Below are 26,684 nucleotides of genomic sequence, written 5' to 3' on the forward strand. Positions count from 1 at the left end.
ATCTGCTTTTCCTTAAGCAGGTCAGTTCACATGGGCTGTGCCCATTTAAAATACTCTTTATTGGGGAGCCCACATTCCTACAGCATCTATTTTGTCCCTTGCTTTTTCTGAAGCCTTGTCTAGTCTAATCTGTCACTGCTGCACCATTAATACAGGCAATTCCACAAGACTTGTTTCTTAATCATTGATTGCAGTTGTGTGAAATGATTACAGAACACAAATATGTGTAAAAGTGGGCTGAAAGCAAACAGCAGGTAGCTGAGATACTTTAAGTAACAAGAGTGCCTAGCAGGCAATAGCACAGTTTGTTTTCTACTCAGCAAACTACCAAGCTGAGAAATACTTTTCAGCCTTATTTTGCTATAGGGCAAAACATATATCCATTTCTGTATATACATATAACTATATACTCCTTTAATTTATGATAAAGCACTGCATCTGCCTTCTATGCTACTGTTCAACTGTCAGAAAGAAGGATAACCCCAGATCATTTGCAATGTACGTGAAATAACAAGCTGTATGTTTTGCTATATGCTATTCAGTAGGATATACGTTTGCTGAGAATAAGTAAACATCATTAACATCAGAATTTTTATTAACAAGTTCAGAAGAAGAACAAAGGTCATGTTGATTTCAGTAAAACAAAAATAAATCCCTTTCAAATAGAACAACTGCTAGGAATATGAACTCCTAGAAAATTTTGAATAATTTAAAGATCTTGAAACACTGAGTTCTTCATCCTCTAGGGATTAGTATGAGCCCATTGCTCCTATATTACAGTAATTTAATGCTGCACATTAAAAAACCTTCCTCACCAGTGAATGTGGCTTCTTCAACAACCTCACTGGTAATTAGTTTTAATACTGCATATTGTACATCTTCCTCCCAAAAAAAACCCAGTAACTGGGCCTCAGTTTTCATTGTTTGATTCTATATACAAGACTGAATGTCAAATTAGAGAGCAGTGCACCAAAGGAGAAGACACACGTGAGCATGTCAGCACTGTGCTCAGAACGGACAGTTCCCATCCACAGATGAAATACAGTTCACATGTCAGAAGGAGAAGAAGTCCACAAAGCCATCCACAGCACGAGCCAGGGCTCTGACCATCTACAGGAAAAGCTGTACATAAAACCAGTTTCCCCAGCACTGCATAATTGTCAATACAAAGGGTATCAGTTCTACCCGCCACAAACCTCGTCACACAACCGCGTAGGTGTACAGCATTTTCTGAGCCATTCTGGTATTGCCACTGCTCTGGTAAATAAGTGACAAGTTAAAGGCAGTGTCTCTTCTCAAGTCTGTCTGATCAGCTTCTATTCCCTGTAAAAATAATGATTAAAAAAAAGTTATCCATATACAAAGATAATATACTTGAAATATGAGCAGCAATTACAGTGGAATCAAATTACATATTTGTGGTTCTATAGGCTTTCAGCTGTTCGGAAACAAAAGAAGTATTCCTTGTGCCCTCCCTCTTTAACAAGTTTCCACATCATGTTGTTGATCACCAAAGAGTTACAAAATTACACACTCAAAACATTAGCTGTAAGTTAGATATCCAGCTCACAAACCAGGAAAGTACTATCTTAATTTCTCTTTGTATGCAAAGTATTTGTTTCTCCAACCAGAATGTGAATACTGCCTGTACCTTTCACCTGGTCACAAGACTGCTGCTTTGAACTCCCAGGGCTGACTAACAGCCACAAGTCTTACTTTACCAACTCTGCCTGTTTTCTAAATACACTTGTAATGTTTCTACCTACTCATGCCACAGCTAGGTAAAAACTTTCTCTCAGACTAGACTTGTAAATGTTATGACATGTCACTTAGGATCTAATACGGATCAATTAGAGCTAAACCATGGCTCAGATGCACTTAGGCATTGTTAATACTGGTTCATCTTGCTCCACTGTGCTGTTCTATAGCATGACTGATTATATAGAACTTCCTGGTCAGCTACTTCAGGTAAAGTTGTTTAGCAACCCTTTTTGCTGCTACTTTAGCTTATGAGAAAATCCTTCAAAATTCAATAACCCTTGAAGTTAAAACATGCTTAAATATATTACATGGTGACAATCAGATTTGGGCTTCCAGTGGCAAGGAATCACAATACAAATTGAAGGAAACCCAACTACACAGACTTCATGTATCTATTTTAACTATTCTTGACATTTACCTGACTTCATTCTCTGTACATAGCTTACAAAGTTACAGTACCTCTAAGGTGAGAGGAGGAAGTTCAAGTGCTCTTTGGTAGTAGTGGATTGCCAGGTGCAGCAATCCCAGCTGGTGAAGGCCACGGCCAAGGTTGTAGAAAGACTCTTGACACGGACCACGCAGGTCCAGGTAGCGGTGAAGGAAGGAGAAGCCCTGTACACATATTATGCACATTTGTGAATGTTCCTTTTAAGAAGATGGCAATAAAATATGGTGGGGAACAGGTGTTTAAATGTATCCATTTAAACTTTTGGTTTCCCAGAAAACCACATGCAAGTTGAAGGCAAAAGATGAGTCACACTTGATGGATGATACCACAAAACCTGTGCTCTGTCAGTCTCACTGGCACTGATAACAATGAGTAGATCTTTTTTAATAAATTAAACACACAGTTACTTAGCATAGTGACTTATGGAACTAGCTCGCTAAATATCTGTGTGTATGTGTTTATATAATATATACACAAGACTGGTTCATGACTGGAAGAGCTGATCACCTTAGAAAACATGCAGGCAAAGGACAGGCTACAGCAAGACCTTATTTTTCTTTAAAAAAAAAAGATATTGAAAGATAATCCTTCCCCTCTTTTTTTAATGGAGGAAAAAAACTCCAAACCTTCCTTCACTCTATGTCTTGGATAGCATCCAGAAATGGTTTAATTCTACAACTTTTCAGAATTTCCCAAAATTCTAAAGTCCACGAAAAGTATTATCAAAGTATGATTTCAGCAATGCAAGCATATTCTTTTCCTGATCTTGTCCTCCATGCAAATGTTTACTCCAATACCAGTTACCAGGGAAATTAGCAGTATCTATAAAGCGACCAAAAATAAACATGACTGAATAAGGGTATGAAAAATCAATATATCCTAAGCAACAGGTGAGAGTTCATGTCCTCTCTCAAAGCCAGCAGATGTTTTACTGCCAACTCTTGAGCAGAATTTGAAAGGAAACTCATACCCAGCAATTTCAGTGCTATGCTTTAGCATATTTAAAGTCAAAGCACTCTGCAAGTGTTTCTTATTTCTTTCTTATTTTGCTTTTAGTTTAAAATTAAAATATATCCTCATATATTTAAGGTATATGAGTAGCAGAATCTCAGGAGTACATAATTTTGTTGCCAACCTTACTCTGAACACCCGCTCCTCCCACACTGTGGTTCAGAGGAGCAGGACCCAACAGTTTCTCCGTGCCTATTCCAGTGCTAGGATGTCACTGACTACATTCATTTGTGTGCAACGACAATCCTGACTCGGGGTTGGTAAGATGCCATAAAGATGAGTGGCATTAGACCAGAGCCACCTCTCAAACACAACACAGAGGCAGACAGCATTATTTTACATTAAAATGCAGTGCTTCCTTTGACACTGAAGGAGCCCTGGGGGAAACTTCGAAGGGACAAGTAGATGAGGTGAATTCAGAACCTCACAACCTTTTCATCCTCTCCCATGCATTTTGTTTTGTTACCACTTTGGACCGTGCTGATTCTGTTGTAAATAGAGGACCTTCTTTCTAGGGACTGTGTTGGTAATCAGAGAAGTTACCTCCTTCAACATACAGAATTAGTTCAGACACAAGCAGCTAATGATCATAATTTAGGTCACCAGTGGGTCACTGTGGTTGAATTATTAATTAACTACAATAGCAACAAGAAATGATGTAAAAATACCGAGTATAGTAAGCAAGAAATGAGAAGAGAGAGAGAGCAGGGAACTGTATTGCCTGGGGGTAACATAAATAGGACGTTGTTCAAGTATATTATAAAATAAGAACAGAGCAGCCCATCTAAGAAAGGCAGGCTGATTACAGAAAAAAAAGTGGATAAAAACATTAAAATTAGGCCAAACTTTGTAAGTTTGAAATGTCTTAAGTTGGTCACTGTCATAACTGGTTTAGTATTAGAGTGACTGAGGACCTGTAGGTTTTGTCAAAATCAAACAGTTTTCAGGAATTTCAGAAGTCACAAGAGCTCGGGATCCTCATCATATATTGTGCTGACTCTGAGCTCAGCAGCCACAGGAATTAAAAGGCATTTCAAGTTAATGAAAATAGTTGGTGGAAAGTAGAGGAAATTACTTCCAAGATTCTGTTTGGGAATACTCAGTCTGTGGTTTGTACCTGGTTCTGGTAGATGAAAGAAAAATGTGTATAAGGAAGTTGAAAAATTGAGGGTAGCCTAAACTGAAGCTCACATGATCTTTACAAAGAGAGCTATAAGAGGCACCTAAAAGGGGAAAGGAAAATGAAAATAGGGAAAAAACATTTTCTAAGTCTGTAAAATTTGCTTCAACAGTGCAGTTTATGAGCTGTGTCTACAAAGAGCATGTGGCATAGATTCAATTCTACAGAACTTCTTCAGAGCAAGGCAAGGCAAGAAAAATTTCGAAGAAAATCCATATTACAGCCATCAAGAAATTAGCAGTATTTTCACAAACAGCTGGCAGCTCCTAACATAGATGTGAGTCTCCTATAAGGAGAGGAGATTCAGATGGGTGCAACTATAGTTCAAAAGTATATTCATCTGCGTTCATGTTTTGCCACTTCTCTCTTTTGAAATGCCACATTAATCATGAAAAGTTATTTAAAAAGAGTATGTTGCAGCCATACTTGTCTGCAAGATACAAAGCAGGACACACTAAGTGTAAAAATAATCACACTAACTCACCTGTACTATAAGAGCATGTCTCTTCAGGACGTATTTCTGAGAGGCCATGTGGATGAAGGTCAAGCCAATACAAAGACTGTACAGAGGTTCATCTGGGTTTGAACGAAAGGCTTGCACATACTGTCCTAAAAGCAAATAACTGAATCAAGATGTTTGCTGTGAAGAATATTCCTTAAGAATTTAAGGGTAAAAAAGAAAATCTTTGAATTAGAAGTGTAAACTAAGGAAAGAAATGGTTTAATATACCTACATCAAAATACACAGGAAAAAACACGAAAGAAAATTGTATATTTTCAGCACTCCTTGGATTCTGAAGAAAAATGCAGATTGTGATGTAGAAACAGAAGCAGAAATCAATCAGACACAGAAGACAAACATGGTCCTTGCTGGAATTTATATTCTGGAGGCCACACATCTTAAATGTGACATTTGGAGGGCTTGACTGAAAGCAGTAGGTTTACTTCAAAGGCCTGCTTAAAATGTGCAACCAGCTGTATTTGCTGTTTAAATCGGGCTGGTTCTATCCTTCTTATAATTATCATTAGCCTTCAATTATCTTTGCAAGTTAGTTATATTTGCAATGTGTGCTAAACTTGAAACGTGCCAGACTAATTTTTATTAGCAAAACTCTTTAGCAATGCGCTGATTTGGGCACAAAATAATTAAAGCACCAGACTAACACTGTAAACCTGTAATTTTCCCATGAAAAGAAACAATTTGATAATTCTTTCTCCTGTTATAAACCTCTGCTTGTTATTTTTGTTGATATCAGAACATGAAAGATATTACCAAGAGCATGCTTGAAACTGCCAGAGACAAAGGCATTGTGGCCGTTGAGGACACACAGTGCGTGGTTATCGGGATTTTTCAGCATCAAGCGGAGACAAAAGCGATGGTGACGGACGTCCTGAGACTGCATAGTAACTTGATTGAAGATGTTCCACAGCTGAGGTTTATTGACATTTTCCATTACCATGATTCTGCAGAACGAAAAGTATTCAAGAAACCAGTAAATGCTACATAGTAAATGCTGTCTCTGGAGTAAAACCTCAACAGTTTAGGGAAGATAACAAAGAGACCCTCAAAGAGGGTCACCCCAAAGGTTGGTGACCAAGGCAAAGATGAAAGACAGACCCAATGACTCTGCCCAAATCAACCAAACTACTGCACTGTGTACTCTTTGGAATCAGAGGCCATTGGAAAGCTTCTTTAGTTTCTATAGCCTTATCTGTTTAAGCAAATGCTGAAGAGCATCAGCCTGCCTCCCTCAGCAGTACTGTCAGCAGTATGACTACAGCCTCAGCAGAGGCAACCACAAAAGAGACTGCTCTACCTTCTCAGTAGCTCACCTGATATAGTTGTAAGCTTTTCTGAAGTTCTTGTCCAGAATTGCAGCAGAGAGCCCAAAGTATTCCAGCTCCTTGCGCTTTTGTCTATCATCATAAAATGAGTAATATTCCAATGAGGAATCCACCAGTAGCTCTGCCTCCTTGTACCGGGAGAGGTCACACAGGGAATATATAGCCTTCAGGAGGAGGTTCCACCAGTCATCTTTTGTCAGAACACTTGTGAGAACAGCAAAAATTGCTAAAAATATTGGAGCCAAAAAGTTGAGAAAAATTAGAACAAGAAAGATAAACTCTTACATCAAACTGATCTTTTCAAAGACATTGTAGCATTAACAGCCTATACAAAGTATTTACTTTTTCTCAGTTTAAGTGCAGTTTGTAAAACACCAGCAAAAAAAGCCAAAATGTGGGAACAAATAGCAAACAATACACACAGTTCAAACTGTAAACATACTACATGAATTCAATAAAGTTACTCTTCCTAATTTACCAAACAGTGCTTAAGAATGTGCCAGCCAAAAAAAAATCACACCACTTTTAAAATGTATTTCTGGTACATTCTACATTTGTGTGTATTATATTTGCATTGAGGAGAATGTTGGCCCATATGATCTCTAGAGGCCCTTCTCAATCTGAATTATTCTGTGATCTTACTATTTTTGTCTGAATGGGGATTGTTCCCTTAAGATATATTATCTTCATTTTTGCTGCCTTCTTTGCCCTAGAAACAAAGCAATGTTAACATTGGCTGATAGGATTTAGCATGCAAAATAGTAACATTTGTATCACTTTTCAGAACTGTGCTGTTCACCTTGTCACTTTGCTTTTAATAAACAGTCTGTGAGTTGTTACCTTTTGCATCGCAATTTGCTGTCTCTTGGTCATCATTGTCAGAAATTTTATCCCTCGACACCTTAATAAGATAGAGGTGTCTCTCTCCAGATTTGGAACTAGATATCAAACACACCTGAGCTCTGCTCATTGCTACCTAGAAACAAATTTAAGGGCAGCATTTCAGATGACATTATAACATCCTGTGACAAAGGCAGCTTTATGGCCAATCCATCTTGCTCATGCCAAAACAGTCTGCGACTTAGAAACACCACAATACAGCAAGAACACGAGAGAGAACATTCCCAAGAGGAATATTATCTCTGCACTGTCTCCTGCTCCAGTGCCAACTGGGCTATGCAAGAGAAAGATACAAACTCTTTAAATTATTTAAAAAGATTTCTCCTGGGATTGGAGCATCCCTGTATATACTGAAATCAAAACTATTTGCACAGAGGTCTAACAAGAACACTGCCTTTCTGTCAGCTATTCAATCATACAGTGTCATACAACAGTAATGGCACTGACCAGATGGACAGAGGTCTAAATATTTCCCTCCTTCACTCCCTATTTAAAAATAAACAAAACAACAATTAACACAAACCACCACTGTATTTACTGGCTAAACAAATTCTTATTTTGTCATTTGTCACAAGAAAAAGAAAAAAGGGAAATTAGGAAGAACATTGTTTAAATAGAAGTGGTATAAACACTTCAAGAAAGCTCTGTGCTGTCTGCCAAAAAGGTAAGAAACAGCGTTAGCATTCAGTGTGTTGTATGTACACTGAGAACAGGGAGTTGAAATCACTGTATCAATAATTATACACACAAACAATCCTCTGTTCTGAATGCTACAGGTAGGAATACCAATATTGCAGGATCCCTACAAGATTATTATATAACAAAATTATGAAACCCTTTGTGTATAAAAAACTACTAACTTTCCTCCTGAGTTCATTTGTTGCTTGTCTTGACCCAACTAACAGCTGTCTAATTTCTTACAGTGTAGCTGGAAAGACTGGCTTACCTTCAACAGCATCGACAGCATAGTGAGTAATGTGTCTATGTAACCATACATTTTGCCTTGGGAATATAGCAGTGTTGAACGATGGAGGAGTAGTTTTAATTCCTAGACAATATTAAACATTATTATTCAACCTCTTGCACAGAGAGTGAGTTTATAAAACAAACAATTTTGACTGAATACAGTATTAACAGTATTGTGAAAGCTTCCAGAAAGCTGTAAGAATCTGCTGCAGCAGGTAAGCTCTCCCTGAACAACCTTGCAGTAGTTACTCTGAAATTCTTCCACTTCAGAGAAATTTGGCATGACTCTTACCTATGGTGGAGGTGCTGCTGGTGAGGGCATACAGAACCCCTGCTTACAATCAACAGAGGCCAAACCATGCAGCTCATATGTAGCAACTGCTGATCAACTTGATGCAAAGTGACTGGTGTCACAACAGGGTCTTAGTGGCCAAGAGCTTGTGCATCACACAAAAGTAATCAAGTGGGACAGGACAAATACTGATAAAATGGTCAGGGAGAAAGAGCCATGAGGATGAGTCCCTGACACTGTAACAAATCCCTCACTGTGCTCTGAAGGCTCTGAAGGTTCACCATGGTGAGATAAGTCTCCTCCCTGGTCCTATGCAGTTGACATCTCTGACCACTACCACAGTTTGGCAGAGTAATACATCCTCAGCTGAAAGCACAGAACACTTTACCCACCTGCTGAGCAGCATTAGCATCCTGAGCCAGTGTATCTGGATCATACATTGGTTCCAGAGCCTCCAGAGCTTTCTCAGGTCGGCCCAGCTGCTGCTGAAGTGTTGAAAGTGAGATTCTTGCATCCAGATGCAATGGAGCAAGATCAACAACTTTGGCATAACTCTCTGCGGCACGCTCCATGTGTCCCAAAGCCTTCAAGCACTCTAGAAATACCATAAACAACACAAAACACTTAAGTGGCAGAAAAAAAAGACTTCAAAGTTTGCAAAATAGTTAACATACTTTTCAAATACCTTTTTAGTAAAACCATCCAAAACATGTATTATTAAGTGAAAATATTCTGAAATATGTACTGATGCATGCACAGTTTTACTTAAAACATCATCAGATGACACAGGATGGAATGTAAAAGAGGTGCTGCTTCACTTACATGAAGTATTTTTAGCTGAGGTAAATTTCAGTGTTTGTGAAGAACAAGAAAATGCTTTCTGACAGAATTGTCATAATAAACTTCACCTATAGTTCTGCAAATACCAATTATCATTCAACCAGTGAATCTAAAATTCCTGTGATCTTAGATAAAGGTCCCTGGAAATGCTCAGCATTGTATTATCATCTCTCAGTACCATGTGCTCAGCAATCCTACTTTTCTTTACCTGCATGCCGAAGCCAGACAACAGCCAAGTTGTATCGTTCTGAACAGACAAGAGAGCTCAAGAGAGGCAGTGCTGAGTTGTATTCTCCAACATCCAGAAATGCCTCTGCCACATCCAAATACAAGTCACCCATTTCTTCTGGATTTTGTTCCACCAGTGTGGTCAAAAGAGGCTTTAAAAAAAAAAAAACAAACCACAAAACACTAACAGCACAAATAACCAATGAGAACATTTCTTTAAGATATGGTTATTGGAAGCTTGCAATTTTATGCTATGATTTTTATTCTATTTCCATTCTGAACTACACTTCCTTTATTTAAATATTTTTTCAAGTGAAAAATGAAAGATCTGCATTTTGGAATTCCTGAAAAGCCCACATTTTTCTATTCTAGACGTTTCATATATCCAGTGTGTTAAAGTGTTCATCAGTGAGGAGTGTTCTTATGCAAGAAGAGTCTTCAGATTTAGTACTGCTGTGAAACAAAGTGAAAAAGTGTTCAACAACTTTGCAGTGTGGTCCTGGGCCATTCACAGCAAACAGACTGTGACTTAACTGTGCTTTAGCAATACTTCCACTGGAGGCACAATTTCTAAGGACAAAGATAGTATTTCTGCTATTATGAGTCTGTCAGGTTTCTCTCTGAGAGTGGGAGAGAAGCAAAAAGAATCTCTGCAGCTCTCTCAACAACCTCCATCATATGAGAACAGGAACAATTACTTGCTTTGGTAATTTCTTAGAACATTCCCCATCTTCTGAGTTGGTTTCTACTTACACTGAGTGGCTCCAGGATGTTCAAGTGAACCAAGCACACCATCAGCTTGACCGTGATGTCTATGGGAACACCCTCAGGTATGCAGCAGGTGACCTTCTCCACAGCTGTGACAAGACAAAGAATTTCTTTCTGAACTCATAGGCTTTAACAAGCACTTCACAAGCTTCACATCCCCTCCAGGTCACATTCAGTTCCACTAAAGAAAATAATCTTATAAACTCTTGCAAATGTTTGTGTAGGCCTGGCCTCTTCCCTTCTTTTATATCTCTCCCCAAAGTCAGAACAACTTCTCCCTACTGTCTGTGATAGCAATAATTCCATGTGAAGTATCAAGTGCTGTTGATTTCAAGAGTGGGATTCCATGGAATGTGTTTAGAACCTTTGCCTACTTAAGGTGTACTTGCTTAATAAAGTTTTCCTTTAGCGATTTATGCACCTGTACCCGCTTCTGCTTGTTTTTTGAAGGAAATACCCTGCATTAAAGTATTTGTTCTTACTAATTTAAGTCCTGTGTCCCAGGGATCAGGCTGAACACATTCTTAAACACTGCTAACTAAAGAACTTCACATAACATGTAGAGGGAACACAATCTGACGAGAATGCAAACACAAGGCAAGGTAGTTATCCATGACAATGCTGGCAAATTAAAGGTCACACAGTAAAACTCCATGATCTTATGTCCTTCACATGCAGTCATGACACCTTCTCAACTAGCCTCTTTAAGTTCTCTTTCACCACAACGCTTACACCAAAGAGTGATTGCTATAATCTGAGAAAACTGTGATTTCCAACATAAGGTTTCCCTGTTACCTCCTACATCCACATCCCATTACTGCAAATCACAACAAGCAGATTAGTTCATCGTTCTCTGAACATCGTAATACCCAGCACAAGAATAACTATTCACCTACTGGTAAATTCTTACAAAATGAAAAATTTTCTTCTCTAAGCAAGCAAGCCCTGGAATGCTTTTGGCTTTGGTGGCTGACTAGGTTAGAAGGCAGTTCTGAAAAAAGAAGACAGTGCAAAAGAAACCTTTTCTGGGTGAAGCCCTATTTCTGTGCTGTTAGAAATCTCCCAATAGACTGCAAGCTGGCTCCTGAGCATATGATCAGTTCACAGAATTGTACAAAACTAAAAAAATGAATTACTTACCTGGAGCACTGGATTCAGCATCTGGATGACTTTGGTCATCAGTCACTGCCTCTTGGCCTTCCTGAGTTTCTACCATCGCACCTGGATCTTTTTTAAAAGATTAGTAGGTTAACCAGTAGCATCAGCTAAGCCAAAAGTTACTTGCTTGTAAATCCATAATCAATTGATAGTTTACTCTGAAAAGTGGACTGGGTTTTTTGATTTAGTTTGTTGTGGTTTTTTGTTTGTTTGTTTTGGGTTTTTTTTCTCTTGGTTTGTTTTTGTGGGTTTTTTTAAGGACAGCAGAACAGGAAGCAATCAAAAAAGTTAAAGAAGTTCCAAAGCAACAGAAGGTGAAGAACCAAGCTCTTGGGTAGCTTAGAAGCTTTGTCTTAAGCAATTGTTACACACACCAGGTAACTTGGAAAGACTGTGATCTAATTCCAAGACTCATAATAGTTTTGTTTCTTATGAATTATCTGTTAAGTCTCCATCAGGACAGTTGTTCATAAATCAAGTGTACTTTTGCCTGGTCAATCAAAGCAAAAAGCCATATGAAGGATTCTAAACCTCCGTTGGGTTTGGACCTGACTGCTAAAACAACCAAAGAGTTTAATCATAGAAAATGACTGCATGTCTGCTTATGGAGTTGGCATGCTGTGTTCATTCTACAGCCCAAACATTTTCACAATAAAGCAATGACTTGCATAAAGCAGGTTTCTCAAAGACAACCTACTTTATTAAATTACAAGCTCATATCCCTAGTTTTCCATACACTGAAACATTTAAATGTTTAATAACAGAAGTAGAGTTTATGGAGAATATTAATCTCAGGTCAAAGGTTGATATTCTTGAGTATAGATGCCACTAAGCTTATCTTTTTTCTTTTTATAGAAGCTATTTAGATGGCAGTAATAACTGGTCTGATGTAAACACTCAGAGGAACATTTAGAACTTCAAGAGGCTTCCAGTTGCCTGGAGAGCAGTCCTTGTCTTTAATGAGTTGCAGGGCTAACTAGACACCAGAGTAACTTCTTACAGAAAGCTGAGGTCATGCCATGTAATTCATTAAGAGCACTGACAAATTTCAAAAGAGAAAAGCCTGTCAACATGCATCAAAATATACCCAGGAGTTGAAAAGGTATGGAAAGATGCCATATTAGGACAGCAGGGCCATACCAACCACTCGTTAGCTACTTACCCTTCTCCTCAGTTGGACCTTTTTCTAGTACCTTTTTTTCGAGTACAATCCCTGCAAAATCTGTAATAACCTAAAACAGATAAATAACTTGGATCATTTTAAAGATTTAAAGGACAAATGCAGTAACCAGCCTACATGGTAGCTGTTTAAGACATCACAAAAGTTATCAGAAGAAAAGCTGCATTCATTTCACATGGGGTTAGCTGACTAGAATTGAGTTTGATCTCGTTATGTCTTTGTTCACTGTTTTTGAACTACATGGATGATCCAATCAGCAGCTCTTTAGCAAATACAACAGTTACAGTTCATCACAACTAGAAAAGTGTTTAATCTTTACAGACTTTTTTAATGCCTTTTAGAAGATTGAAAAAGAAAGCTAAGCTCTAGGTAAACAGCTAAGCTCTCCACAGATCTTTCCGAAGTGCTCCAAGGATTCCTCAGCTTAACACATTGCAAGGAAACCATGTGGTTTTGTTTCAGTTAAAATAAATAATTACATAAAATTTACAGCTGCATACAGGTATTTTACAACAGCCCTGGTCATGCACATAAATAAAACTCAATAAAACTAGTATAATTCAACAGAACAACGAATTAGAAAAAATAGAAACCAAAGACAGACAATTCAAGACATTCACTTGACAATGGGGTAAGTGCAGAAGTGTAAAAGACTGCTGGTCTAAGTCTCAATGCAGTTTGGTATTTTGTCCATGAATTGAAAAATAAGTATTTAAGTCATTACTGTCAGCAGAGTGACAGTTTATACAACCTTCAGAGGAACATACCAGATGACTGTATTGAGATAGTTATTTTTAAAGGCTCAGTTTACCAGCTCAAATACAGGTCCAGCTATACTTGAACAAGAAGCACCATCACAGCAACAGAATCAAGAAAAACCTTTAAGAAGAAACAGGGAACAGTTCTGCAACTACAGTTCTGCTGTATTAATAACTCTGGTAGCTAAATAGTGTGTACATGAAATTGATTGATTTTTAAAAAGGGAAGAAGTACAAAGAAGGGTCAGAGGAATTGTTTGCAGGTTCATAGTGCTTTTCACTGACAAAGAGTAAGCTACACGAAATCTTAAGGAGGAAAAAAACACGAGGTAATTTAATATAAGAATTATAAGAACAAATAAGAATGTTCCCTAGAAAAAAGTTCCAAATAATAGTCTCCTCATTCTATCTTGGAATGTCTGATACTACAGTCTTTCCTCCCAAAGCCAGACCAAATCAAGTTGGAAATATGCCTCAAATGTGAGGATTAAAAACCACTAGAACAAATTTGAAATAGATAAGCAATCTTCTCCAATTCCTGATGCCTTAGAGTCAGGATGTATTGTCTTTCTGGAATGTATGTTTGGTGCTTAATGCATAAATTATTAGTTGTAACACAAGTATGTCAGATAAAGCACAACAGTCTGCCTTTGAATCATCAGACCACCCTTTTAATCTTCCACTTACGAGAATGCCCTTCACTGGTATTACACACAAAACTAGCTTGAAGATCTTCTATGGCTATTAAGATTGTGGCCACTACAGAGAAGCAGAGGAAGGATCCCAAAATTTTAAACCTCGAGCAAGATACAAATCTATCAGCCTCCAACTTATTAAATCAAGCCATTAGCTTAAATGCTAATTACTACAGAACTAGTAGCAAGCAATCTGTATCCAATCAGCCCTATCATTATAGAAGCATGACCATATTTAAGCTTCTACAGGAACATAAACTGACTGTTCTGACTGGCAAGAGGTGCTGAACGTGACACACGAATGCATTTAACTCTCCGTACCGCCAAAGCTTTGTCGTACTGCTTGGAAGAAATGTACAGTTCAGCTGCAATGTTGACATCTTCCATGGAGACAAGGCTGTGGTGTTTAGCAAAGGCCTCTTCTACTATCTCAATAGCAGAGGTCACATCATTGGCTTCATAATAACTCCTATAAAACACAGAGATGAGATACTAAGTATTTGAGATAACTGACAATATGCACTTTGAACAGTAGCAAAAGGATTTTCATACCTCTTTAATTTTTGCCTATTAGGCAATATTTTCATTAGCAAGAATAAGTTAAATAAGACAGTGAGAAAGAGGCTGTTTTTCCTTTCCTTACAAGTGTTGACAATTTTTACATATTTCAAATAATTACCATTTTTTTCTCCTGTGTATATTATGACATTATAGGACTTTTCATCACAATCTCTCCCACCTCGAGCCAGGCATCAATAATGTACCACATTAACCTGGTTTCAGAAAAAACCTTCAATAATATTGTTATAACACACATCCTTGCATTTTTTGGTGCATTTCACAACCATGAAGATCAAAAGACCTAAACTGTTTTGAAATAGGCCAATAATAGCTTTCTACACATTATGCATGAGGAAGCTGAGATACAAAGCAGAATATAACTCAGTAAAAATTACTGTAAGAGAGCTACACACTTTAACCACAAGCTTTCTCTGCCTTAGGCAAGCTTCTATGACTTGCTCAACTCTCATTATTAGAAAAAGGGAGTAGACATATTTCTACTTGCTCCAGAAACAAATCACAAACGACATATAAACCATATTCTGTTGCAGATGGTTTGTATTTCAGACTGAACACTTTGCTTCATTCAAATCTGCTGGCAATAAGTTTCCAGGTCTCTAGTGTTTTTATACGAATTCAAATGTACTGCATTTGTATATAACTGTATGCTATTGGCATTTATCTGGTACTCAGTATTCACATTTTATTCTCTTACTCTAAGAGAATGCAACACTTCTAAGCTTGAATCAGCTGTGGAGCTTATTAATAACAGCTTTTGAGAAACTCTGGACAACCAGATCACAGTACTTCTTAATCCAACTCACTTTGCCATGTCTCTGGCCAACTGCATGAATCGCTCCCCATCAGAGGGAGAGAGGAGGTTCAAAATGCGCCGGTAGCCGTCCATGGCCATCTTGTGTTCCCCCAGCTGCTCGTACAGGCTGGATCTCTCCCACAGGTAACGCACATTGGTGGGGTCATATTTCAGAGCTACAGGAAGAAGCAGCAGCATAACAGTAGCCTAGTTTAGGAAAAGGTAACAGTGGATTTCACATTCATTTCCCTGATGAATGTCAACGGACACGCACAGGGGTTTTGTAAAAAAAAGGACATCCTATATTACAGATTCACTAATCTTTTACCAAAGTCGGACAGAGGCACCAGAACCTTAGCACACTGAAGCAAACTAAACTAGAAAGCAGAAGAAAACAAAATGACTGCCATTAGCATCTAGCATTAATTTTAAAACTATTAAAACTGTTGCCACAATACCTTTTGTGTAGCAAAAAACAGCCTGTTTAATATTGTCCTGTTCCAGCGACATTTCTGCCAGTCTAACCCACTCCTCGGTATCACTAGGATTTAAGTGAGCTGCAATCAGTTCAAACTGTAGTGACTTCTCCATATCACCTTGGTCTTCATAGATCATGGCAAGAGTGGAAAATGGCTCATGAGCAAGAGGAGCTGTGAAAAGACAAAGAATAACTAAGATCTGTTGTTTTAAAACCATCTTGGAAAAAAATAACTTGTCTTTCTGCAAACAACAGATATCAGAATTACATGAAACATCCACACTGGTCTGTTTAAATTCAGGAAACACTTGCAGACAAGTTTCTGATTCTTTCCTGTAAATTATTAAATAGTCTGACTGAATCTAAAATCTAACAACAACCATTTACAGAATTATTCTACACTAAGTCATGCTGATGTTTATCCCTTGCATCTACAAAGACAATAAACGCAAAGTGTAAAGCTAATCAAAGGCCCAGGCCTCTGCAGAACTAGGACGCTAGTTTCTTTTCATGAGCAAAACAACAAAGGAAATGCACCACATATTCTTAATTCCATACTACTTATACACTGACTTTCCTTATAGTGATTATTTTCATCTTCAGAGAAGCCCCACTGAATTCCCTCATGCACACGGAGATTTCGGCCCACCCTTGAAGCCCAGCAGTTCTCCCAGTGTGACACACCTTGCCGAATGATTTCCATGCACATCAGAATGGCCTCCTCACGCTCTCCTCGAGCAAACCTGATGTTGGCCTCTCCCATCAGACCCCTCAAGGCACGAGGCAGTTTGCTGCGAGGTCTTTTCTCCTAAATGGAAAAGGGATATTACTTCTGCTGAAGTTTAAGCTGTGCTCATATTCAGGAGACATCAGTCACACTTGTGCTTAAAAAAACCTAATAACAGGTTATTTAAGTACTAGTGATATTAAGTGACTGACCAAAAGATTTTCAAATTTTCATAGCTGACAGAGTAACTCTGATACCTAATATAAACACTGGAATCCTGACACTGGAAAAACTGGTTTCATGATTTTTGAAAGTTTTCAAACAGTAACCTACAGTAATTTTTTTTAAAAACAAAGACAGCATAACAAAAACCAGCATAAGCAGAGGTATCCTATGTGGGACTGCTTCCAGACAAATTTCTTAGCAAGTAGCTAAAATCACACAAATCTGCCATTTATGCGGCATGGTCAGGAGATACAGGGAAGGTACATGAAAGTTTAAATACTTGCTTTCATCATTTTCTTGGTCTCTCGATTAAGTACCATCTCCAAAACAAAAACATCTCCAGCTGTCGGCTGCTCAGTAGTTTGTTCCTCTTCTTCTTCTTCTTCTTCTTCCTCTTCCTCTTCCTCCTCCTCTTCATTTTCCCCAATCATGGATGCGAAGACCCGATGAACTGATTTACTGACACCATCTGATGTTTCTCCTGGTTGAGAAAGAAGCAAAAAAGGTCTATGATATAATCAAGAGTACAAGCTGCTTATCAGGACAAGTGCAGAGAAAACAACAGCCCACTTGAAGCAGCTATTCTGTAAGAATGCTGCCTGCAGAAATGAAGAAAAACTATTAAGAGCCTCTGTGGTTTTAAAACTCTGCATTATTCATTACCAATGCTCAGTATACCCCAGCCTCTAACATTTTTTGGATTTTTGAAATGAAAGCACAGAGGAACACAAAGAATGAAGCAACAGTTTATTCAACATTTTTCTCAATCCATCCAAGAGAAGCATATTAATTTTCAAGCACCAAGCTGGCTGGCTGGAATAAAGCTTTTCAGCTGAAGAGGCTATAAATGAACAGATAATTCTACTACACAAAAATGCAGCAACCAATTTTTAGAAGTGATTTAAAACAAGATCTTGTGACTATTCCATCCATGACAATAAGTACCTTTTAACATGTGTTAATGCAAAATCCAGATTATTCACATTTCTCTAGAAAAATAACAGAATTCTTAAAATAAGTAAGAAAATGATGCAATATAACCCAAATAAATATGCTTAAAGTATACAATTTTTTAAATTTTCACATTTTTTATTTACAACTTCTCATTACTAAGTTAGCCCAGGGTTATAACTGACCACAGCTCTACATGCAAAACATCCAAATATGCAGGGTTCAAACGTTTCAACTGGGGGACTGGGCACCTAAAGATTTGATGAAAGAATAATCACAGTATCAAGTTGAGACTGAAAAACAAATCTATCATGTATTGCCTATACAGAAGAGGGAACTGGGGACTACACCTGAGTTTATGGTTGGTTTTTTCTTCTTTTTTTTTTTTTCTGACTTGGATATGTTCAATTATTTTTATTCTGACTTGGATATCAAGCATCTAAAAATCAAGATTTTTCTCCCTCCTCCCTCCATCTGAAAAAAAGCCTCAATTATTAATTTAATTTCCCTTTTATTTCAGTATCCTTGGCTGCAGGAATCATCTGAAGATTGCAGCAGATTACATCTGAAGATCTGGGTATCAAAAGTGACCTTAACAATGACCTTACCTAATATTTTTTTATCTAACATTTTTTATTCTTCTGAATATCTTAGGTCTGATTCTAATACCAACTCCTTAAATAGTGATAACTATTATCAATGTTTCCTTGCTCTTGACACTTCTGTGTTCTCTGTAGTAAGAGCAGAAGTAACACTATCACACAAACCTATGAGGATATCTTTTTCTTAGATAAAGATGATGTGCATTAAAAAACCATGGGAATACAGAGGTGGAATACAGAGTAGAGCAGAGCAGCTTGGAAATATTTCAGAGACATGAGTAAAAGGAAGGGGTCAATAAGGAACCACAGATATCTGGCTCTGACCACACTTCAGTGTTCATTTTATGTGCTTCTAGGATGAGGTCTGGCCATACTTTCAAAACTGAGGTACCACTGACACACCTTTTAGGTGGGCCAATTTAAGGTCTATTTTCTAAATTTAAGAAAAGAAAAAAATCCAACAAAACAAACTTAAACAGAACGATGAGAATTTGCAGTGAAAATAGCAAGAGGAAGCTAAGAACCAACACAAAGGGATCCAAATTGCACTCTGCTGTCTCACAGCCTTGGCAATCCCACAAGACTGTGCCCCAACCAGAGCACAGCTTCTGAAGAGAAGGTGTCTGAAACAGACTGCAGCACTCTGGATCCCAAGCTCAAATCCAGAACCTGAGGCATGGGATCGACAAGCACTGATGCAAACTGCAGTGAGAAGTGCTGCACCTACCACTTCCTGCAAGTCCTTTCACTGTGTAAGAACCCCAGAAAGTTAAGCTTGTTCTGCTAAAGACACTCAGAAGATATTTCAGTAAACCACACAAAGAAAACCAGCAAGGGAATCTGTAGCTAGGAAGAGCCAGCAGAAAATAAGAAGATAAATAATTATTGGCACTCCAAAGCATAACTAAGCAAAAGAAAAGAACCCCAAAGAAAGAGAAATAAATAAACTCCTCCTTACAGCTATTTTGTTTCACTTTGGTTGACAATGGAAGAAGGCAACACTCACACAGAATACTCTGGAAAAAGTCAAATCTCAGCAGAAGACTAGCAAAGATATGAACACAAAAAAAAAAGTCAACACAAACCAGAAAAGACTTCCTGAGATCAGCTAAAAAGTTCAATTTATTTGTAACTTTGGAGAGAGTAAATAATTGAGACCATACAGTTAAGAAGCCAGAAGGAGAAAAGTGGAGCCAGGTTTTATAAAAAGTCAGTTACTGAAGAGCAAATGCTTTCAAAGACTTTTTAAATAAGAATTATTATGTTAACACATACCATCAGCTTCATCCTGACTTTGGGATTTCGCAGATGCTTTTTTGGATGAAGATGGAGCCTCCACATCTTCATCATTTTCCTCAGCAGACGCATTTCCACCATCCTACACACACCAACAATATTAGTTATCAGCTTTACCATATAACCTATTCTTATTTCCCCTAATATTTGCAATTATCATTTAGACCATGGGTTTCCATGCACTGCTAGCGAAACAGGTGGAATAAGTGCTGTATTTTTAAGTGAACAAAATCCAGCACTACTCGCTTTCAAGATATTTATATTCTTATCGATGTTAAATGAATCAGTAATCACATTACTTTTGACTGAAGAGATTAGTCCACTGTTTATTTGGCATTAGGTAAGATGACATGGTTGACTATATTAAAAAAAAAAAAAAAAGTTAGAAGTGTATGACAAATCCTTCCAAAAGCCTGCCTTTTTAAACACAAAATGAAATACATCACAATAGCACCTGCTAACCCGGTAGGATAACACCTGTCCTTCCCTAGGATAACACAGGTGAGTTCTCCTGAATTTGCTCTTGAAATACAGAAATTCAGTTACATTTGGACACAAAGATGGAGAAGTTAAAGTAAATTGCAACAGTCCCATAAATCATACAGATTTTCTCTTAATACCACCGTCTGCTTACTTTTAGACACAAAGCTGTGCCTCCCTGCTTTTACTGCAGCCAAAAAGCTAAACAATAAACACGAGGAGCCAAACTGCACCTCTGCCTTAGACTTCCCACAGAAGATGGTGGGGGAGCCGTAGCAGTGTACACTGGATCATTTTATACCCCAACCTGCTTCTGCTCCGTGCTCCGACCCGCAGCACCGATTAACCGCGGGGCCGGACGGTGCTGCCCGAGCTCTGCCAGGGCCGGCGCTCCGACCCACCCCGGCAGGACCCGCAGGGCTGCGCTACCAGCACCTCAGCAATTAGTGCCCGGTACTTTGTGCACAGGAGTTCACAGCTCCATGGCCACTATCCCCGCCTGAGCTCGGCAGCAGTTCGCGCCAGCCCCCCATACACACACAGAGCAGCGGTCCGTGCCCTGCCCGGTGCTGCCATGGATGGCGCGGCCCAGGCCGTGGGGCGGCCAGGCGGGGCACACTAACCTTCTCGCGGCTCTTGCGCTCCTCCCGGCGCTGCTCGAACTCCTCGAAGGAGATCTTGCCCTCCAGGTACTCGATCAGCTCCGGGCTGAAGCCCGACATGGCCCCGTCTCGACCCGCTCCGGGGGAACGCTGTGCAAGGAGCACCGCGTCCCGCCCGCTATGGCGCCCGCTGCAGCCCGCACCCGCACACTGGAGTTCCGGCCGGCGCCAGTGCCGGGGGAGGCCGAAGGGGCTCCCGATCTCGAGGGGATCCCGATCCCGGGGGCTCCGGGAGCCGCGGGGGCTCCCGCCCGGGAGGCTCCGGGCGGTGCCGCTGCTGCGGTCGCTGCCTCGGAGGGGCCGGGGGTGAGGGCAAGTCCTCTGTCACCGACCTCAGTGCAGGTGTGAGGTTATCTCCTCAGAAATGGGGGGCCATTTTACAGGAGAAGGAGTTTTGTAACTCCATCTACAGATACGGTGATGGTGCAGGTGACTTATTGCCTGGGGCAGGGTCAGAAACGGGTGTGCGGGGCTGGGGGTGAGGCACAAGCAGCCACTGGCCAGTGTTCACTTCAGCCACCCGAGAAATGAAAGGGCTTTCAGCAAAAACGTATCTGAAAAATTGCCTCAAAACACCTTAGGACATATCTAGTTCTAATAAATTGAAAGCTAACATTTATTTCTCAGTTTTGCACAAAGACACTTAGCGGTAACCGCAAGCACTCTTTTGCACTCCTCGTTTATTCACACTCAAACACAATTCTGCTCAGCCGACTCAGCCCACAGCTGAGTAGCAGCCAAACAGCCAAACATTTGTCAAGAGACCGAATATATGCTAATTACAGCATGACATCACATTCCATAGGTAGGAACTGTGACAGTGAAGAACATTTTAAACTGTCAGGTAACAATTAAAAAGTCAAAGCAGTAAAATTTTGCTGTGAAGGTTATCACTTCGTGTGAAGTTCTACAGCCTGTAAAAGACAAAAAAAAAAAGTGACACAAATACAGAAATATCTATATGCAACCAAGGTCTGATCCAAACCAAGACCTGGTAACACTGGCTGAAACAGCCCAACTGAGCACAGCAGACCTCAGCTTCCAGAAAACAGTTCAGAACACTGAAAAGAACGGCCATGACCATCCTGAATTATGCAGGACAAATTACTTCCACCAGTCACTTTCTCATTGCTGCTGTGACTTATAGTAGAGCTACAGCATCCTTTCTAAAGTCCCTTTTCATTTATTTTTCATGCACAATATTCAATCTGTGGTGCTTTTTTTTTTCCCCTGGCATATAAGCTCAGCAAAAAGAGAACTTAGTATTAAAATCTGAGAGCAGTCTTCATTCTGATTCATGATAGTAAGAGTAGTGGAGCTTCACTTTTGATTACAAAGAGCAATGTGGTTAAGCAGGCAGAGATGGAAATCCTAGGCCGAGTATTGATGACAAATTAAGCTCTTTAAGATACTGAGTAAATCACCAAAGTGCTTAGATTCAAATCTTACTGAAATCCTCAACTATTTGTAAAACAGAGGAAAACAAATATTTACCTTTCCTCAGAATTGCCAATATTCACTTTCAAAAGGAGATACAAAAAAGATACTTATTTGTTACAGAGTATAGTTATTCATACATAAAATAGCTGAGAAGTACCTCCTATAAATTGAGGCTGGATGTATTAATAATGCAAGTTTAACCCAGTTCAACTGTTTTACATTTAAGGAGAGATGTGGATAAGGTGCAATCCTTCTATCAACCTTCAATTTTAGTCGAAATAAGTAGAAATAAGTAGAAATTTAGTAGAAATAAGGAAAACAGCAGCAATGGACAAAGATGTAGAAGACAATGTATGCTTGGGTAGTACAATATCTTTTGTCTAAATTAATTTTCTTAATACACATATAGCCTAAGAAACCATTAGTCTCAACTTATAATTTTACTGGTATCAATTACTTAAATAAAATCTACATTCCCTATTACCTGTACATTTTCAGAATGCTTCTCCACATGAAAGAGAGGAGAAAAAAAGAGAAAATAAAAAAGCACGGTCTATATAGGTCTGCAGAAGAACCATGTGTTATTTTATTTAAGTAGTAAATACCTCACAAATCTCTAACTCAAGAAGTTAAAAACCATTTCAGTCAAGAGTTAAGGTACTACATTTTTAGTTCCTTCTAAAAAAAGTAGTTGTTTTTACACTTCAATCAGATGCAAGAATCACTTGAATCCAAATCTTTCTCTTGGTTACCTGTAACAACATCAGAGGACGAGGCCTCCTCTTTTACCTTGGTCAACAGCATCTTTCAGCCTTTGAAATGACTTGGAAAAGAATTTTTCCTTTCTTCGTAATCTGCAAATGCAGAAGCAATTGGATCTGCGTAGAACATGAGAGGCCTTGGTCCTTCCTTGTTCACAGTGACAGTAGCTGGGAACCTCCTGAGATCAAGCCCCCTGCCCGAAAAATAAGCCTGGAGCGTTCTGAAAAACTGAGCATATGGCATATGTGAAAATAAGTAGAGCATCACCAATGGAGAGTAATCATTTCTACTGACACAAATTAGATGTAATATTTGTTCCTCTGTGGAATCAAATCCTCTACATTTTGATCATAAATTGATACAGTATAGGCAACATAATTCAGACATGCCCACTCCATCCATGGCTTGTATGTGAAGTCAAAAGACCACAAACTATTTACTGCTCTTTTATGCTCCCACTGAATCACTGGGGATTCAAACTGTATCCCGTCATAAAACAGGCACAGCCAAACCCTTGCTGAGAGGAAACAGGACAGTTCTGTTAAACATTTCTCTAGGAGTCAGCAACAGTAGGCAACTGATTTGAATTGTACCCTTATAAACAGTTAAAAGTAGAAACTGATGCTTCTTAAAACAGTGAGGAAGAACTATGGGAAACAGTTTTTTTTCCTTCACAAATTCTTTTTAAGATTGTGTCAGTGTTCTCATAATGGTATTTTCTTTGCTATAATTCACTTTCAGATCTTTAGTCACTGTTCATGACATGTTGGATGCAAATGGATTTGCACTTCCATTTAATGAAACAACATGAAATCAGAGTACATATCTGAAAGAAACATAGTAATCATTCCTCTTCTGTTTCATGAAACAAGTAGTTGTATAATCAAAATACATTTTTAAAAACTAAAACTGCTGGAAGGAGATATAAGGAAGCTTTATGCACTACTGCACACTGAGAATGTCTTGTCAGTTAAGGGTACACCTTGACTGAAAAATGGTTATTGACTATACAAAGTGCACAGTTGCTAACATTTCATCTAATGGACTCCTATTATCTTTAAATTTAGAAGATAAAAAGTCTCTTGATGGAAAACAAGAAAAAAAAACAAACACATAATACTTTATCTCTCTTTCTTGAAGCATTTCCTTACCAGGTCTCTGTTTCTCGGGTTATCTAGAGGTTTCCATTTTTCTTCTGGTTGGAAAGGAGCACCCTTTGCCAATCCTCTCAGAGCCAACACTATGTATAGACCCAGGAGCACCACTTTCCACATGTTGGAGATGAGCAGTCTGTAAGAAGGACAAACATACACACTCCTTAAGTCCTACAGAGTTGTCACTAGTAACACATAAACCAACCACGCTAAACCAAGGAAAATCTGCCTATTGCAGATTATGTCCATGTAAAAAAGTTACCAGCTTTTTTTTCTGTTTTTCTAGTACTAAGGGACTAGGAAGAACAAATTATTCTCAGGAAGTGTTTCCCATACCAAAGCTACTTTTAGACACTGAGGGACTAGTAGAACATTTAACAGAAAATACTACATTTGTAAATTTGCACTTGTTATTAGAGCCATTTTCAGTGGCTGATTAGCTACAGTATCAGAACTCTGTGTGCTCCAAAAAGAAGCAAAAAAATGGCTCGAGATCCAGATAGTTCAATCTTTAAAATCGCATTAAATGAAGTTGTACTACATATATTAATAAGTGCAATAACAACACACCCTGGTACAATATACTAGGGACACAGTTCACAACTTGACCCAAGGGGAGAAAAAAAATTCACCCTTTCACATTATTTAAAATAAAGCTTACCAGTGAATTTGGCTCTGGCTTGCCCCTTCTTGGTTAGTCTGCCCGTAATCTGTGAACAAACTGATCTCTGCTCTTATATTTCTAGTGGACTGTAGGTGGGTGTCAATGACGTTAGCAGGAGTTCAAAAATACAGTAATGATTCCATTTCCATCCATGACATAAAGACCCTTGAGAATTTCATCCTTGATACTCTTCAGACATGTTGCTATCGAACAAATTCCTCCTAAGCTGTATTGCAGAAAATTGGTGGTAAGAACATAATAAGTTTAAAACAATTCCAGCAGAGACAGCAGAGCTGTATCAAAATATTATTTTTAATTAAAAGTAATTAGCCATATCTCTAGAATGGTGACTGATGGTTCTCAAGCAAATGAGATATGGATCATTTTCTTGATGCTGGGAAAAAAGAGAGAGAAAAGTAAGGTCTGTTTCAATATCCAAAATTATAACTTTTTAATGGAAGCATTGGTTTCCTACTCTGATTTTATCAGCAGTTAATATCCTCCTCTCAGACTAGAAACTAAGACAAGGAGGACTATGCTAATTTACCCTGGCCTTATTTCACAGAATTCTTCATATCCGAGCTGCTCATATTTTTTGTTTATAATTTCACTACACTGTTTCCTCCACTATATAGATGATACCTTATTAGGTATCACATAAAATATATCTCTAAATAGACATGTTAAAACTAAAGATTTTTGATTATTATCTTAATCCAGATTATAGATGTTTATTTCTGACTAGAAGCTTTACATTTTTGTTTTAAATTTTAAAAGCAAAACAAAAACCTACCATCACCCTTCCAGAAGACAAAGTTTTGGACAGCCAAACATCATTAGCAAAACAGTAAACAAAATGCTAGCAGTATTATTTTCATGTCTGCAGCAGCATATAAAAATTCAAGAGAATTTATCCAGCTTCTGTATTATTCTGCAGATATGGATAAAAAAAAAATCATGCCCTCAAAAAGACAATCCATCAAACCTCCATCAATTACTTTTTATAACAGCCAACTTCCAGATAGTGGACTCATCAAGAACACAGCAGTAGCAACTGAATAACTTCTAAATAGGAAGGATCCAATGTAAGGGAACTTCCTTTATTGATTTTCTAGGTAGATACTTATTTCAGCCAGAAGTAGAAATATGCTCCTCTAGAGAAAATGACAGAAAGTGGAAAAGGCATGGTTTACAGTTTGGGATTAGATTTTATTTCCTTATTTAGCTTCAGGAAGAGGTTAGGGGAAAAAAAAGCCAGAACAGCCCCTTTTTTCCCCTCAATTAATTTATTCCTTTGATTTCTTTATAAAGAACAAATTGGGGAATACACAGTATATCCAGTTAGTAAAACATACCAAAGTCATCTGTAAATTTGAAACGAGTTTTATTACTGCAGGAATTCAGGCAGTCTGCGTGACTGATGAAGTATGCAGATATGCAAGAGATTCAGTTGGCATATATCTTCTGTGAGCTGTCTTTAAAAAAAACAAAAAAAATCCTTACACGCTTGTATTGTTGCTTCCTCAGCTAAAAAATCTGAGAAACTATTGGAGCTAAAAGTCTGTTCAGACTTATGGTTCATTTTACTGTGCAGGGTTTGGGGTTTTTTTAAATTTCAGTTCTTTCCTTCAGAGAAAGTCAAAAATAAGCAGAACACATTCATATTAAAATACTATTAGTATACTTACACTGATTGAACAAAATTGCATCCTCCTTTGAGAACAGTAGCTAAGTTTAACAAATGCTTTCAAAGCCAGATGTCAGTGTGCTGCCTTTTAAATGCACCCCAACTTAAGCATAACGTTTTCTTGACATACATCTTCAGTAAATCAAATCTT

General features: G+C 38.4%; 2 protein-coding genes across 4 annotated transcripts; both read right to left on the bottom strand.

Moving 5' to 3' along the window:
• Positions 1–577: 577 nt before the first annotated feature.
• Positions 578–20,913, bottom strand: GTF3C3 (general transcription factor IIIC subunit 3). Of its 3 annotated transcripts, none has more exons than XM_018071927.1 (19): positions 20,788–20,913; positions 19,664–19,766; positions 17,120–17,316; positions 16,568–16,691; positions 15,864–16,055; positions 15,416–15,581; positions 14,352–14,499; positions 12,561–12,629; positions 11,380–11,470; positions 10,225–10,328; positions 9,452–9,623; positions 8,796–8,998; positions 8,092–8,193; positions 7,086–7,221; positions 6,234–6,471; positions 5,674–5,864; positions 4,885–5,009; positions 2,221–2,373; positions 578–1,323 (listed from the first exon to the last, which is right to left on the bottom strand). In XM_018071927.1, exons 1-19 carry the CDS (start codon positions 20,884–20,886, stop codon positions 1,201–1,203), a joined length of 2,736 nt encoding a protein of 911 aa, XP_017927416.1. In that variant the 5' UTR covers positions 20,887–20,913; the 3' UTR covers positions 578–1,200. The 3 variants fall into 3 exon arrangements, 2 of the variants coding, with proteins under 2 accessions (XP_017927416.1, XP_017927417.1); XM_018071928.1 differs by having other exon boundaries at positions 11,380–11,466; positions 12,560–12,629; XR_001920577.1 differs by lacking the exons at positions 578–1,323; positions 2,221–2,373; positions 4,885–5,009; positions 7,086–7,221 and having other exon boundaries at positions 5,680–5,864.
• A 511-nt stretch (positions 20,914–21,424) lies between these two features.
• Positions 21,425–25,163, bottom strand: CUNH2orf66 (chromosome unknown C2orf66 homolog). Its single transcript, XM_008926915.3, has 4 exons — positions 24,844–25,163; positions 24,180–24,318; positions 23,056–23,256; positions 21,425–21,740 (listed from the first exon to the last, which is right to left on the bottom strand). Exons 2-3 carry the CDS (start codon positions 24,300–24,302, stop codon positions 23,074–23,076), a joined length of 306 nt encoding a protein of 101 aa, XP_008925163.2. The 5' UTR covers positions 24,303–24,318; positions 24,844–25,163; the 3' UTR covers positions 21,425–21,740; positions 23,056–23,073.
• Between the last annotated feature and the right edge of the window lie 1,521 nt (positions 25,164–26,684).

The sequence above is a fragment of the Manacus vitellinus genome, unplaced genomic scaffold, assembly GCF_001715985.3.
Source record: "Manacus vitellinus isolate BGI_N305 unplaced genomic scaffold, ASM171598v3 scaffold_20_pilon, whole genome shotgun sequence".
In the NCBI taxonomy this organism is placed as follows: Eukaryota; Metazoa; Chordata; class Aves; order Passeriformes; family Pipridae; genus Manacus; species Manacus vitellinus.